General features: G+C 39.0%; 1 protein-coding gene across 26 annotated transcripts in view; it reads left to right on the top strand.

Annotated features, from left to right (window-relative positions):
- The window catches only part of HDAC9 (histone deacetylase 9), a 452700-nt gene that overhangs the window by 330866 nt on the left and 107336 nt on the right, over positions 1–14498 (top strand). For all 26 annotated transcript variants that reach the window (XR_015277469.1, XM_086854892.1, XM_086854888.1 and 23 more), the window contains one exon: positions 13166–13273. Coding sequence is in view for 25 of the 26 variants with exons in the window: in XM_086854892.1 (XP_086711018.1) it covers positions 13166–13273 (108 nt within the window). In the remaining variant the exon portion in view is untranslated. The remainder of the gene's footprint in view (positions 1–13165; positions 13274–14498) is intronic.

Raw genomic sequence — 14498 nt, 5'->3', positions numbered from 1 at the left:
TGAAATCCTTCTACAAATGACAATATGTTCCATTCTAAAGCTAACACAATTCAGAATTTCTCAGTACAACTTCATTTTCTTAAGCATTTAAATTTATCTACACTTTTTTTTTCCCCCCCCCCAGTCTGTTTCATTTATTTCTTATTTAAATTCATGGAAATTGGATTAAAGAGCATGTTGTAGAAATGGATATTTTATTTATTTATTTTCTATTTGGTCTTCCTTTCTATATATTATTACTGTCAGGCTTGCTGTGGGGCTCTGTTAAAGGAATGGGTTATGACCTTTTTCAAGGTAAATAATCAGATTAGGAGCTTTCTTTCAGCGATATTTAGCTGTCGATTGGTTAAGATGATCTCTGGGAAAGGGAGCTGCTTCAAACTATGTGGAAAGCAATTCTTAAAGCTGACTTTCAGAAATGATGGTGGAAAGGAAAAAGAAATATTTCTACTTAGTAGCTTTCAACTTAAATGAAAGTTATAAAGCAGTAATCAGTGTAAAGCAGGAAGTGTAGTTCATGCAAAGATGTTAGGGAGAAATGAAAGAATTTTATCTTTTTTATGTTTGTTGTATATTTTTCCCTCCTTGATTGCATCATTACCTCTTTGCTACAGAATATGACAGTGTTAAGAAAAAAAATTCTGTTCTTGCAGGAGACTTTACAACTGCCTTTTGAATGAGGGTTTTCAGAGCTCTTTGATCCTATTGTCTTCTAGCCATACAGTACCTTGCTGTTATTATGCAGCTCTACTATTAAATAGATTAGTGGTGTGACTACTCACAATGGGGATGGGAAACCTAGGCTCAGTTCTGTCCCCTCCCAGGCTGGATTTAGCATCAGAGACCCCATTTCCTAATGGGTATTGCTACCACAAAGGAGATCAAATATTGTTTCTGACTGGGGACCTCCAGTGGCGCTACTATTGGAAAGAGCTCTGGACAAGTAAGGCTTTATTCATAAGTAGGATCAATCCCATCTACCTAAGGCTATGATCTACCTATTATATGTAATTATAAACACTGCCAGCTCCTAGTTCTGAGGCCCTGTTCCACAAAACAGCTTATACATTTGATGTGAGAGAATCACTGAACAGAATGGAAGCTGCTCTTGGATCACAGAATGGAAGCTAGGACTTCCTAAACACTGAAGACATGATCACTTGATGGGCTGACATTGTTCACAAACAAAAGTCCAAGTAACCTCTGTAACCCTGAATTCTACTCTGTTACTGATTTTCTTTGTTCTAAAACTGAAGTCAACATCAAGGATCCTCTTCTTTGGACATTATTTACAATTACAATGAAAGTAAGTTTGTTTCAAGAATTTTGAAAAGCAAACAAGAGGCAATCTGTGTCCATAACTAGTATTTTCTGATCCTTTTCCATCACTCCACTAAATCTTTTGTAGCAATGAAAAAAATGTATGTAAAACTACTGTTTACTCATTTTGTAAACACTTTTCATCCATATGAATTTTCTTTTAAGTAGTTCTAGGGATTGATTATACCATTGGCTTAGTATAGGTTATGCTTTCAGAAGAAATCAAATATATTTTTTAGTTTTACAAGGAACTATGTAAGTAGTAATTAGCTCTCTTACCTAAGAGCAGAAATGTATTTCATCTGTACAGCTAAACTGAACAGATCTCACAAAGCAAGGAAAAAAAATTATCTAAACCAGCATCCTAAATTTGCCCATAACAAGTTTTATTTCAAAGATGGTTAATATTTTATCAGAGGACTATCCAGGGTCAGGAGTATAAAATCCACTTAAGTATGGGATCTTCCTCCTGCAATACTGCTTTTTATGGGGTTTTTTTTTTGTTATTTTTCAAGTTTAGCCTTGTTCCAGAACCAACTGTTGTTAAAGAATTCTAATACCTGGGGGATGAAATTCTTTGTGTTGGAGAGAGACTAGCAGCTCTATGGCCAGCAGTTTTAATAAAAAGAGATGGTTTCTTGCAGCTGGTCAGAGGTTTGGAATGTGAAAAGTTTTCCAGGAGAGGTGGGTAGATTGCAGGTGAAGTGGCCAAATGGGGAGAATAATCACAAATTACATTTTGGTTCTGTGGATTGTCAGATCCTTCACAATTTTTCATCTGTAAACAGCCACTAGAGCTATAACTGATCATTTGACCAATGTATCCATCTATTGCAATTCCTGTCCTATTGTGCTGTGAAAATGACAATAAGAGAAGCAGAAATCTACTTTTAATGGGAGTAAGTTTCATCTCCTTGTCTCAGTCTGTCACTAAAAATAGTGATTGTTTTCTTGCCTGTTTGACCTGCTGCTGTGTGAAGAAATCTTGAAGTCATTTCTCAGCCATATTTTTTTGTCTAGTTGATAGGCAAAAAACCCCACAAAAGCAAAGAAGAGCAGGCTTTTATGATAATGTCATCATCGGCTCCCAGCTTCAAACACTTCTGCGGCTTTTGAATTGTCATTTATAACTTGGAACTGAACCGACCCATAATTCCCTTGATGCATTTAGAGAAATTGATAACAGACTGCTTCTTTTATGGCTCAGAGGAGGCAACTCCCATCACATCACTATTGGCAGTCAATATTATTTTCTGACATGGTTGTAAAAGTATAAAGGGGCTTATGGCATTTGTTTAGATGAGGAATGGGCTCTCAAGCTGTGCTGGGGTTTATGGGTCCAGATTACTGAGAAGCAAAGAGAATATGATGTTTGCAAACAGGATATGATTTTATTTAAGTTTGGGTTTCATACGTTGTTCCCTGGGGATTGTCCTGCAGACAGAAGAGAATTTCACTTTTATCATATGAAATTGGGCAGTCATCCAATCCCCCCCTGCTCTCCCCCATCCTCCTCACCAAAGACACTGTTCCAAACCTGTAATGCGTAAAGTCAGAACTTTAAACTGCAAGAGGAGGAGCTGGGGGAGAACGCTGCCCTGCAAAAAATTAGACTTCAGAAGAATTAATGTTTAGTGAGCTGAACAGAGTGGATCTTGGGCTAAATATTGAGCCACCTGAATGGCTAAGTATGGCTTGTACATATTATGGAATGTCCATTGCATTTCCTCTAATTTTGCTGTTATAGCAGTAAAACAGAGATGGTATCTTCAGCTGGGATAAGCTGGTCTTGTTTCAAAAACTGAAGTGTAACTTGGATCTTTCATATCAGAAAACAATTTGGCCTGTAATTACCAAGGGAATAAGTTTACAGCTATTAAATCTCTCAATGTATTTAAAAAACCTACAAAACATTTGTATTTTCTGAATGTTAAATTCCTTCCTGACATTCCTTGCTGTGGTAGCTGAAAGTGCTACTTTTTGTCCTGACCACACAAGAAGAAAAGCAGTAAGAAAGGCAAGATTTTACTAATACACAAGTTTAGTAAGTCATCCAGGAAACAAATTTGGTTTTGCTGCTTCTCATTCTTCCCTTGATCTTCTCAAGTCTGTGCCCAGGAAGAATTTTCAGCCTTTACATATTATGACTCTTCATTCCTCTTATTTCTATAAGAGCTAATGGTACCAAACTGGTTCCATTACCATGGTAAAACAGAGTAAAAATTAAGAAAATATTGGGAGTGGCTTTGCCTTCTTGTAGCAAATTTAGGTTCTAGGCTGCCTAGGTATCTCTCCTTATACCTGCACACAAATGTGCCTGTAAAGAAATTAGACTGCCTATAGTCTGGGCACTCAAATGAACCATCACCTCCACACAGATGTTAGAATTAATTTGTGCCTCTCCCCTGTATTCCAGGCTGTACCATAATAGGTATAGTCCTCTCAACAAAAAGTATGTCTGTTTCCTAGTTTTGGGAAAACAATCTGGAATTCCTAGAAGCTCATCCACTCAATATTAAGTCTTCTATTGTGAAATCATTAATATATCATGCTGCAAATATATTCACCTAATACTTTAAATGACTTGCCTGACTCATTAACCTACTGAAATCTGCTATTTACAGCATTTTGGAGCACACAGCAGAAGGCTTCATGGAGTGAACCACTTGTTTACCTCCTAAGCCAGTCAGCTACATCTACCATAAAGAAACATCAAGTTTTAATCAAAAAAACAGGCACATTATACTTTAATTGACATATTTTTCTGACTATTTAGGACTCACAGTTACAGTGTTGACTGTGATATTTTCTGCAGAGGTCAACAAAATGTGCGATCAATAAGTCCACCTTGGTACAACCCCAAGGCAATTTAGGGCCACTGGGGATGGAACCAGAGCCAGAGCTGGAAATTTGTGTAAAGAAAAAAATGAATTAGTGAATTAAGATAAAATATGCATATTTAATTAACTTGAAGTCCATAACAACAGCTCTCTGAAGATTCCTTTGTCCAGCTTTATGTACTGGCATTAGAAAGCCACATGCATCATTAGAGCAGTCATGGAATCACAGAATCAGTAGGGTGGGAGAGACCTTCAAGATCATCGAGTCCAACCCACCTAACACCTCAACTAAACCATGGCACAGGAGTGCCATATCTGGTCTTCTTTTAAACACATCCAGGGATGGTGACACTACCACCTCCCTGGGCAGACCATTTCAATACTTTTTAGTCATTCTACCTAAGGTCAGAAAAACTGACTGTAGGTGCTTGCTTTCCTTTATTGACAGAGACTTGAAACAACTAAGTTTCAAATTTTAGGCACATTGATTTTAGAAAAATCGAAAACAAAACAAAACAAAAACAACAGTGTGAAAAGGTGAATCTTGATGATCACAGCAGGAATCAGCCAGCCTCCCTTTACTGAGGTACACAGACTTCATCTCTGGAAGTGCATCAGTATCTCCTGGGCCAGGAGGGAATGCGACATTTAGCACATCAACACCATGACCACAAAAAAAATTCCTTCACATTACAGGGCAGATATTTTGTCCCATTCTTCTTTCATGGCACTAAGGTGGCCCTGTGCCATCTACTACAGAGCTTTATGTTTCGGTGAGAGGTGAAACTTTATCTGAGAGACATACTTCCTTGGTATTGCTGCAGGCACACGTTCTAGAATAGTCCCAGATTGCTTTTACTTGCAGCAGCCAAGGACTGAAAGCTCAGGTGTGGTAATCTTTTGACAACTTGTCAAATACACAGTTTGGTCCCTCTGACAATTTTTTCCCCCTTTTTAACAAAGAACTGTTTCCTCTTGCAACTCAACCAGATTAAATTTGTAAACAGATTTTTAAAACATACAGTGTATGGAAAACACTAAATTATTGGGAAGTTAGTGAACTGCTGTAAAGGCAAATCTTGACAGGTCTTACCTAATTTTTTTCTTTTTCTAAAAACTACTCTGTTGCCAAAGGCAAACATTATGCAAAGAAGCTTCTTATTTTCCAGAACAGGAAACATTGATATATAGATAGATATACACAGGTATGTTAAATGTAAATAGTGGAATAGTACCATATCCAATCTACTGCTGCTACTATTCACTCTTCCTGGACTTAATCACATACACACATATGGATTTGATGGTAATTCTGTAATTAAAGAAGAATTCACATTAGCACTTTAAAAACATATCACGTGTTTATTGACAGAATTTAACTCCCAGATGGAGAGAAGAGTTCTCTGAAGAGTAAATGTTCATGTGTTGTTTATCTGAATAAACACAAGGTTCTAGTGTAGTCCCACGGTGGCCTCTAACATAAAGATCATCGACATCCAGGCAGAAAAATGCAGTGTTATGTTTTAATGAAAATGTGTTCAGCAGTACATCATGAAACTTCAAAAATATGGCCTGAATATTGCATAAAGAAGTTGCATTTTCCGTAGCTGTATGCCTTACAATGACTATACATCGATGTATCTCCTTGTCTACAAACTCCTGGAAACTGCAAGATCAAACATAAGAAGGCAGTTGCACAAGCATTTTCACACACTAACCCATTAAATACTAAAACAAATGTCAAGTTAAATTAATAGAGTACTTAGGGCTAGGCCTGAAAGTGCAGTAACATTTTTTACAAGCATCTGGTGATACACACCACATATCTGAGACTTGAATCTGGGCCTAAGTGTTTTATTTATGAGTTTTTTCTAAAAACAAGTTCTAATCCACATCTAATCCAAGCTATCCTCCCCCCACTCCCTCTACCAATGATCCACACAACACTGTTTCACTAAGGTTTTGAGATCATTTATGGTGTCTAATGTATGCTTTATGAGACCTTAAGATTTTGGATGTCTGTAATAAAAGTTAGTTTAAGAGAGAAACCAAGTAGAACTATTTCTTTTTGAGATATTGTTTTCAGGCTTCAGCTTGACTTAGCCTGATTTTTTTCTGTTTCTCATTTTGAATACAAAGCTATTTCTTTTCCAATACAGACCTCACATATTTGATTGGTTTTTTTACAAACTTTAAGATTAATTTCATTTTTGTAGAGGGGATGCTACATTTAAATCAGGAGATGACTATCAACATCAGTAACTCTGCTAGGCATTCAATAATTAATTAAAAATTCAATTTTTTACTGAGTATTTTCTGAAAATTGGCTTTGATTGGCTTTCCATGTTACTTCACTATTAGCAGGTAAAACTTGAAAGATGTTAAGTATTCTACATACAACTGGTTCGTTTATCACCCACATTTCTCGTTCTTGTGGAAAGCATGGAAAGAAGACTTTTGGGTCAGAATTAATAGCCTTTAAAACTATTTTTAGAAGTCCTTTTCCATAAATAGTATTACTGATAAATTCTACTGGAATTATTCAAACACAGAAATCAATGCAAGACTAAGGGAATTCCATGGTTTTTGTTTAAGCAATGATTTGTGATGGTCCTTTGAACTGTTCGTCCTGCTGGAGCCTAAAGATCACATGCCCTTCACAAATTATTTGTAAATCACACTGGTAGGCAAGAAAATACACAAAGCTGATATTCTGGGTACTCTTTATGGTAGGCATTTTAGATCGAAACAGCTGGAAATGCCTTTGACAGAAAAAAAATCTTTGATACAGCTGCAATAGAAGTAAAAATAAAGGAAGCTCACTGTACATATTTTTCCTAAAGTAGTACACTTTTACACACTTCCTGTATCTGGAATTTATGGAAAAGACGTCAGCCATGCAAACCTTTTCTCCTTTGTTCCTTAACGAGTGACACGGCTGACAGGCCATTCATTAGACGCTATTCCTTGGAGATGATGTGCACACCTTCGCTTCTTTAGTCATGGTGAGATGAAACAGCAGCTGAGAAGCACGTTGAGGACCTTTTGCTTCCTAGTGGAAATCACAGAGGTGATGAATGATCACCAGGACATCTGTAAGAGTGGGAGGTGAGAGCTATGAGCGTGACACCTGGGAAGCTGCACTGCTCATGATCAGGAGCAAAATATTACAAACTTATGTGGCAGCGTTAGCTGGCACCAACCATCCCTAGGAATGACAGGCTCCTTGCTGGAAGTGATACCGAAATGGCACACAATTTTTAGAGACTGAAACACTTCAGGAAAATATTTAATTTCTCTTTTCATGCCAGTATATTAAAAAAAGAACAGAGATGGAAACACGTTTGCTCTGGCATAAGTGAAAGAGGGTGAGACTCTGAATGCTTTTAAAGTTAAAACACAGGAATCCTCTCTGAAATAGCTAAATTTTATTAAATTTCAATATCACTGAGGAGGTCAGTATTCTCCAGCATTATTTATCACAGATTCTTATTGTTTACTTCATATAGCTACACTATTGTGAGCTGAGCAGATTTCATTTACTTCTCAGTATTGGAACCACTTATATCAAAGGACAGAATTCTTTTTAACGTAATTGTTTTTCTAGATTTGGCTTGAAATGTATCAATTTGAAACGCATACTTAACTAACTTCCATGTAAGAACAGTTGAGCCCAATCTCTACTCTTTAAAGAAAGGGCAAAGAATCCTTTCAAACTACTGTAAAGAACTTCTTGTTGTCCAGAATATTGGACACTTAGAATACAATGACCACTATCCAAGGAGCACCACAGGTCAAAGTCCCCATGAACAACTCGATGACAGATTGCATTTTTGACCTGTTGTCAGAAAATAAGTATCCCTTTTGGGGATGTGTGGCATCTCTAAGAGGACTGGTTTTGATTTTAATGATGGAAACAACTGTGCAGAGAGTCCCAAGGAGAATGAGAAATTCAGTGTATTTTGTATTCCTCTTAGGAGTAGAATCAGAATTCCACTGCAGAAAATGAATTTACATTAAATCACAAATTGTGTGCTTGTGGGTGGGAGGAGGAGTGGGGAGAGAAAGTTCTAGGATGCTTTGAATTCATCCCAAAGCAGTAGCTCAGGCTGTCTTTGATATCGTCATATAGTTATCAGTGGGGATGTATTCAAGGAAACTTCAGAGTTTACAATAATTTAGGAAAGATAACTAACTCGCACAGATGAATGCATCATGCAGGGTGTAAGTAAGTGGAAGGTTTGTCAGATTGCGAGCAGCATCTCTGCTCAGTAGAGCTGTGATACAATGACCACTTGGCAGATCCCAGGAGATTTCTGGAAAAAAAGAGGACTGAAATAGAGGATGAGGAATAAAGAAGGGTTGTAGCCAGGAAGGACAGGTAAAACAAAAGCAGTTATTATCTTACAAATGCTTCAGCATTATCACACTCATTTTTTGCCTCCCCCGAGGTAGGTTCCAGATACTTTTAAATAGCAAGACAAGGAACATTTCCAGTTTTGTCAACTGCAGTGATTGCAGAAAGATCTTTAAGTAAGGAATCTCTCCCTCAGGTATATTGCTGCATCTTTCCTCCCCATTTTCACATATGCCACAACCTGAGCACAGTATAAGGAGCTGGTAACTTTTAAACATTGCAGTCAATCTTCCATAAAACAAAATTTTCCAGTCCAGAAGTTGTTATAGTACAAGCTTTCTGCCTGTTGAAGTATCTCTGCTGTAAGGCTCCTTTCTTAGCTTGTTTTGAGTATGCTTGAAGTCTTCCTTGTGAACATGATATTATCACATAGATATTTCTTACAGGAAACATTCATAACAAGTTTTTTTCCAGTGTAAAGCAGAGAATTTCTAGATACGGGGCTTGAAATATTAATTCATTCAGTCAGGAGAAGTTACCTACATTTCTTTTCACTTAAGTCATTCTCTTCCTCTTTAATGCCTCCACATCCACTTCAGGGACAGGTAGCTTAATTTCTATCATCTGTAGCTTTGCAGAGTATTAGCTTTGCTACACATGCCAATGATTGAGCTATACTAGATGTGCTTGAAAAAGCCTGAAACCTGCAGTGCTCATTCAGGAAACTGGGAGTGAAGTAAATCCATATGTGTGTTAGTCAGTGTTCAGATAGGGCTCGTGTTCTCTGGCTCTTGGCCCCACCATGCACAATTCTTCTTTGAAGAACTGTAGTAGTGATAGGATTTTTGATAACAAAAAGTGTGGTATGCTCATGGTTCAACACTGACATTTTGATGCTTTAAAAAAATGCTTTTTCATTTGGTTCAATTATGAACATCCCTCTATCTTGACAATTTTAGAGGATTCCTAAATGGAATTATTATTTAATATTAAACATAATTAAACAGAAAAAAAGGGCTAAGATTCTGTGTTAGAATTCAGCTACAAATGCTGTATTTTCTGTAGATTTTGTTTAACGTTGTCTGAAAAACAATCCTAATCCAGACAGGTTTTTTAACTGACATTTTTGGCTGCTCCAAAGCACTTGAACAAAAATAACCTCTTATAACATTCCATCTGACTTCGTCATAGTCTGTGATTCAGAAAGCATCACATTTGTCACAAATTCATGCATAGTCAGCATATAGATAGGCTGTCAGATGTGATATATATACATGCACTGGAAGCAGAAACCACAGTGTCTAATCTTATTCCCTTTACTTGTACAAAATCCAACCATTTCATCTCACAGGAATATAAAAAAAGCAAATCAATAGGATTTCAGAGCTTCATTTCACATACAACCTGACAACTGGGCCAACTAGTAGCTGTAATTTTAATGGATTTGCCATTTATACCACTGTATTTCAACAGCAATTTACAAAGTAAACACTGAGTAACACTGGAAGAAAATCTCTGTTTAAACACCAGAAATATTTAAGGGAATACATAGAGTTAACAGAGATATAAAATGGAGTGAGATGGCATTTTCTAGTTGTTACAGCTAAAGCATTGGCTGTGTGATTCAAGTTCTTTTAGGTTGTTCTTCATGAGATGTTCCTCAGAAATTCAGTTTTAATTTTGCAAGAATATGAAATAGTATTTGACAGTAAGTTTGTAATACTGTGCCTTTTCAGAGTAAATATTAATATATTTATATTACTTTTGTTGTATTTTAGTAACTGTGCATTAAAGTATGCAGCTTCAGTTGGCTATCCCTAATTTTAAGACTTTACCACTCATTACAGATACCATGCCCAAGAGATTAGTTAAAATATCCTGAATTTCCTGTGCTCATTTAGGTGGTCATTTTTGAAAAAAAGTCTCAGGAAACACTGTTCTGTTTCCTGATTGCCCATTTTTTCTACCAGTCCAGGTAAATTAAGGTAGCAGTCATTCAAGTGGTCTGAGGGAAATTTTTCAGTGGAAGATACTTGGTCTTACTGTCGCAGTTCAGTCTCCCCCCGCTCAGCTGAAAGCAGAAAATGATAAATGCTGTACCTTGGCCAATGCTCAGCATTCAGCAGATGGAGAGACTGCAGTCTCATGTGTCAGAGCAGACAACTGTCTTAAGGGTGGGAACTCTCAAGCTGTGGTTACAATTTTAACTTAATCAGCCTTCCTGGAAATGAATCATAGTCCCTTTGAGGATGCAGGTTGCTCCTGCTCATGCCCTGGTGTATGGAGCAGCTGCCATTGAATCATTTTCATCAGCCACTCCTTCATGTTAGCTTTAATTTGCTACCCATAAATATGGTAGGAAAGTACTCCCTCCCAGCCCTCTTGCTGATACTTCTTTACTTAAAATACTGCACAGTATTTTTCAAACTTTATTATGGTTTGATTAAATTGATTTAACCGATGACCTCTACTTATTTATCTCCTGATTAGCTTTAAAAATGAAATTTGATCCCGCTTCTTTAAAGCCTTTTAAATAAAGAGATAACTTGAAGGTCTGCCTAATGTTACTTATGTCATTTTTTTTTTTACTACTTGGTTTCTTTCTTATTTCTTGTTACCTATTGATTAGTGTGCATCTTTCCAAAACTTACACTTATTTCTTTAAATCTCAAGTTACCAAGCTACAAAACAAGTATAATAAATCATCTCATATCAGCTGATGACACTTAATTGTGTTTGTACAACATTTTGAGTTTCTCAGATGAAAACAGTGTGCTGTCACTACTGTTATTTCAAACTTTGCAAGCAAAATCCAGTTTTCTTATTCAGGTCTACTGCAAACACAAACTATTTTCATTAGTTCTGCTGCATGCACATAAGACTGATCAAAATGATAGAAAAATCAGGTCCAGAATACTGAAAAATAAGATCATTTTAGTAGCTTGAAATATAATATTATTGTAACAGTACTGGCAAAGACATTTGACAGGTGTAGAGAAGATCAAACTTAGATCAAGCTTCTTTCTGTTTCAAATGACTAATCAGAGAAATTCCTCAGAACTTCCACAGTCAAGTAGCAGTTGCATCCATTTTCAATTACTTGATTTCTTTCTTCCTTTTTTTTTTTTTTTTTTTTTTTTTTTTTAAGGAATTAGGAACAGAAGCTTCTGGTTCAAACTGAAAACATGTCTCAGTGTGCTTGGAAGTCATCCAAATAGCATCTGCCACAGTATTTTGTCTATTTCTAAACGTTTTTCTTTTCATGATAAATTTGTACGGTATGCTACAATTAAATGCACTTCCCATGGAGCATCGAGGAAGTCTGGCTGTCTCTTTCCATAACTTTTTCAGACTATTTAACACCAACCTGTCTGCTTTACATAATATATAATATATATATAGGGATATACAACATTTCACTGATATGTTTTGGTATGTTTCTGCAAATAAATACTTAATAAAAATAGATTTCAAAAGTAAAGTTTTAGCACACTGATTGAAGCTGTACTGCAGTGGTGCTTAGACACCTTTGTAGTATATTCTTTACTGTCATGTCATTTCCATGTCATTTTGTGACATGACATTCCATGTCACACTTTCTCATTTAGAAGGTGCAGAAGATAACTTTCTCTGCTTTAAAACCCCTCATTCTTCTGTTACAAAATAAAGCCTTCCAGCCAAAACTTATTAGTTCATCAAAACTGGAGATACAGCAAGGTGCTTTATGTAATTCCATTTTCTGTCTATGGCAAGAGTGAAATTACTCAAAAAAATTCATTGTTCCAGTTTCAGTCACTTATAAACAACTGCCGGGAAGGAAAAACGAGGGGTTATTGCTCAGTTTTGCTTTTAACAAAGGGACCACTGATGTGCCACTGAAGAGCTTTAGTGGCACGGGCTGCCCGCTCCTCTGCTGGGGCAGCGGTGGCTGTGCATTCCCGATGGCCATTGCCAGTGGGCATATTCCCGGTGGCCATTCCCTATGGGCATTCCCTATGGGCATTCCCTATGGACATTCCCTATTGGCCATTGCCATTGGGCATTCCCGATGGCCATTCCCGGTGGCCATTCCCTATGGGCATTCCTGGTGGCCATTCCCGGTGGACATTCCCTATCGGACATTCCCTATGGGCATTCCCGATGGACATTCCCAGTGGCCATTCCCAGTGGCCATTCCCGGTGGCCATTCCCATGGCCATTCCCTATGGACATTCCCTATGGGCATTCCCAATGGACATTCCCGGTGGGCATTCCCGGTGGCCATTCCCGGTGGCCATTCCCATGGCCATTCCCTATGGTGCCGGTGCTGGCAGGTCACCGTCACCTCGCCAGCCGGCTTGAGGAGCGTCTGGCGAGCAGGCCCGGCCCGGCCGATGTAACACTGTTTGTAATGAGAAATCTAAACAGGGAATGGCAGCGAGGCATGACAGGAATGTGTTTCCATTGGAGAAGCCCGTGCAGAGAAAAAGCATAAGCAAAGCCATGTCCAGAAGGCCTTTCAGCTGGCCAGCACGAAGACTGATGTTATTGTACACGGGCTGTCACGCTGCCAGCCCTCCCTCACGGGTTTGTTTTCTCTCATGCTCTCCCTCTCCCTCTCCCTCTCCCCTCTCCGCTGCCTTCCTCCCGGGGCCGGCTGTTTGCTCAGGTGGACAGTGACACCGTTTGGAACGAGCTGCACTCGGCCGGGGCGGCACGCATGGCGGTGGGCTGTGTCATCGAGCTGGCGGCCCGCGTGGCCTCCCGGGAGCTGAAGGTGAGGTCCGGGCCGCGCCGTGGGTGGGAGCGCCGGGCGGGCCGGGAGCGCCGGGCGGGCCGGGAGCGCGGGGGGCTCGGGGCGCCGTTCTTCCAGCGCTCGGCTCCGGGTGGGCGGCGGGACGAGAGCCGGGAGGGCGGCCGCGAAGGTGTGGCCGGGCAAGAGCTGCTGCGGCCGAGCGCGGTGCCAGCGCGGAGCCGCCGCAGCCCGAGGTGAAGTTAGTGCGCATCTCCGGCCAGTGGCTGCGGCGCTCCCTTTGAAGCCAAGGTTTAATTTTTTTAACTTTTTTTTTTTTTTTTTTTTTTTCTTAAATATGGTTGTTTAGTCACGTGCGTAATGTCAGGCTACCACCCAGCGAGACGGGCGGCGGCCGCCGGGGGCAAGAGGGCGCGGCTGGCGAGGCGGGCGATGGGCGGGCGGTGCCCGGCTGCCAGCCCGCCCGTGGCCCGCTTCTCCCGGGCCCCTTCCCGCTCTGCCTCCGTGCCGCGGCATCGGCCAGCCGTGATGTACGAAACCCAAATTATCCCCAGTCTAAACAATTTATAAAAGCTCCAGACCTGACAGACTTTGACATTTTATTTGGTATTTTAACGGCCCTATTTAAAGGTACACCATATGCAGCCGGAGTGCAGGCTTGCCCCAATAAACATTGTTGGAGCTAACATGTCTCCTTAATGAAACTGTTTATTCACTTTCTAGTACACATGCTAATGGATTCAGTCCTATTTCCAGAATCAAGATGGAAATAAATATTTTAAAATTAACTCTACATGATGATTTTTTAAAATTGCAAATTCTGCCTGGAAAATTTTCTTCCCATATGTCTCTCTTCTTTTAATCAAGATACGTTCTCTACCTATTTGAGAATGGGTACATATATTAATGTATATAAGTAGATAGATATACAATGTATCAGGATATAAATGAGAACACAGATGAAATTCAGTACTACAGCTCTGACATAATTAAATGAAGTTACTAAACTTTTATGTTCAGATACTGAAATCATTAGCTAGGTACCACCCAAAATGTACAAATTTTGAAATCTCAGATCAAGGATGGGGTGCATGATATGGAATTCTGTTGTGTATCCTTTCTGATGGGCTGCTCCTCCCCTTTTAAGATTTTTTCGACGCAGTAAGATAAGTAACTCACTGTGCATTGTTCCACACAGGAATAAAGAACATGAAGAAGGGTTTTTTAACTAGTTCTTATCTTTAGCAAC

Source organism: Cyanistes caeruleus, chromosome 1 (genome assembly GCF_971803275.1).
Source record: "Cyanistes caeruleus chromosome 1, bCyaCae1.hap1.1, whole genome shotgun sequence".
NCBI lineage: Eukaryota > Metazoa > Chordata > Aves > Passeriformes > Paridae > Cyanistes > Cyanistes caeruleus.
This window is presented reverse-complemented; position numbering and strand designations above follow the sequence as displayed.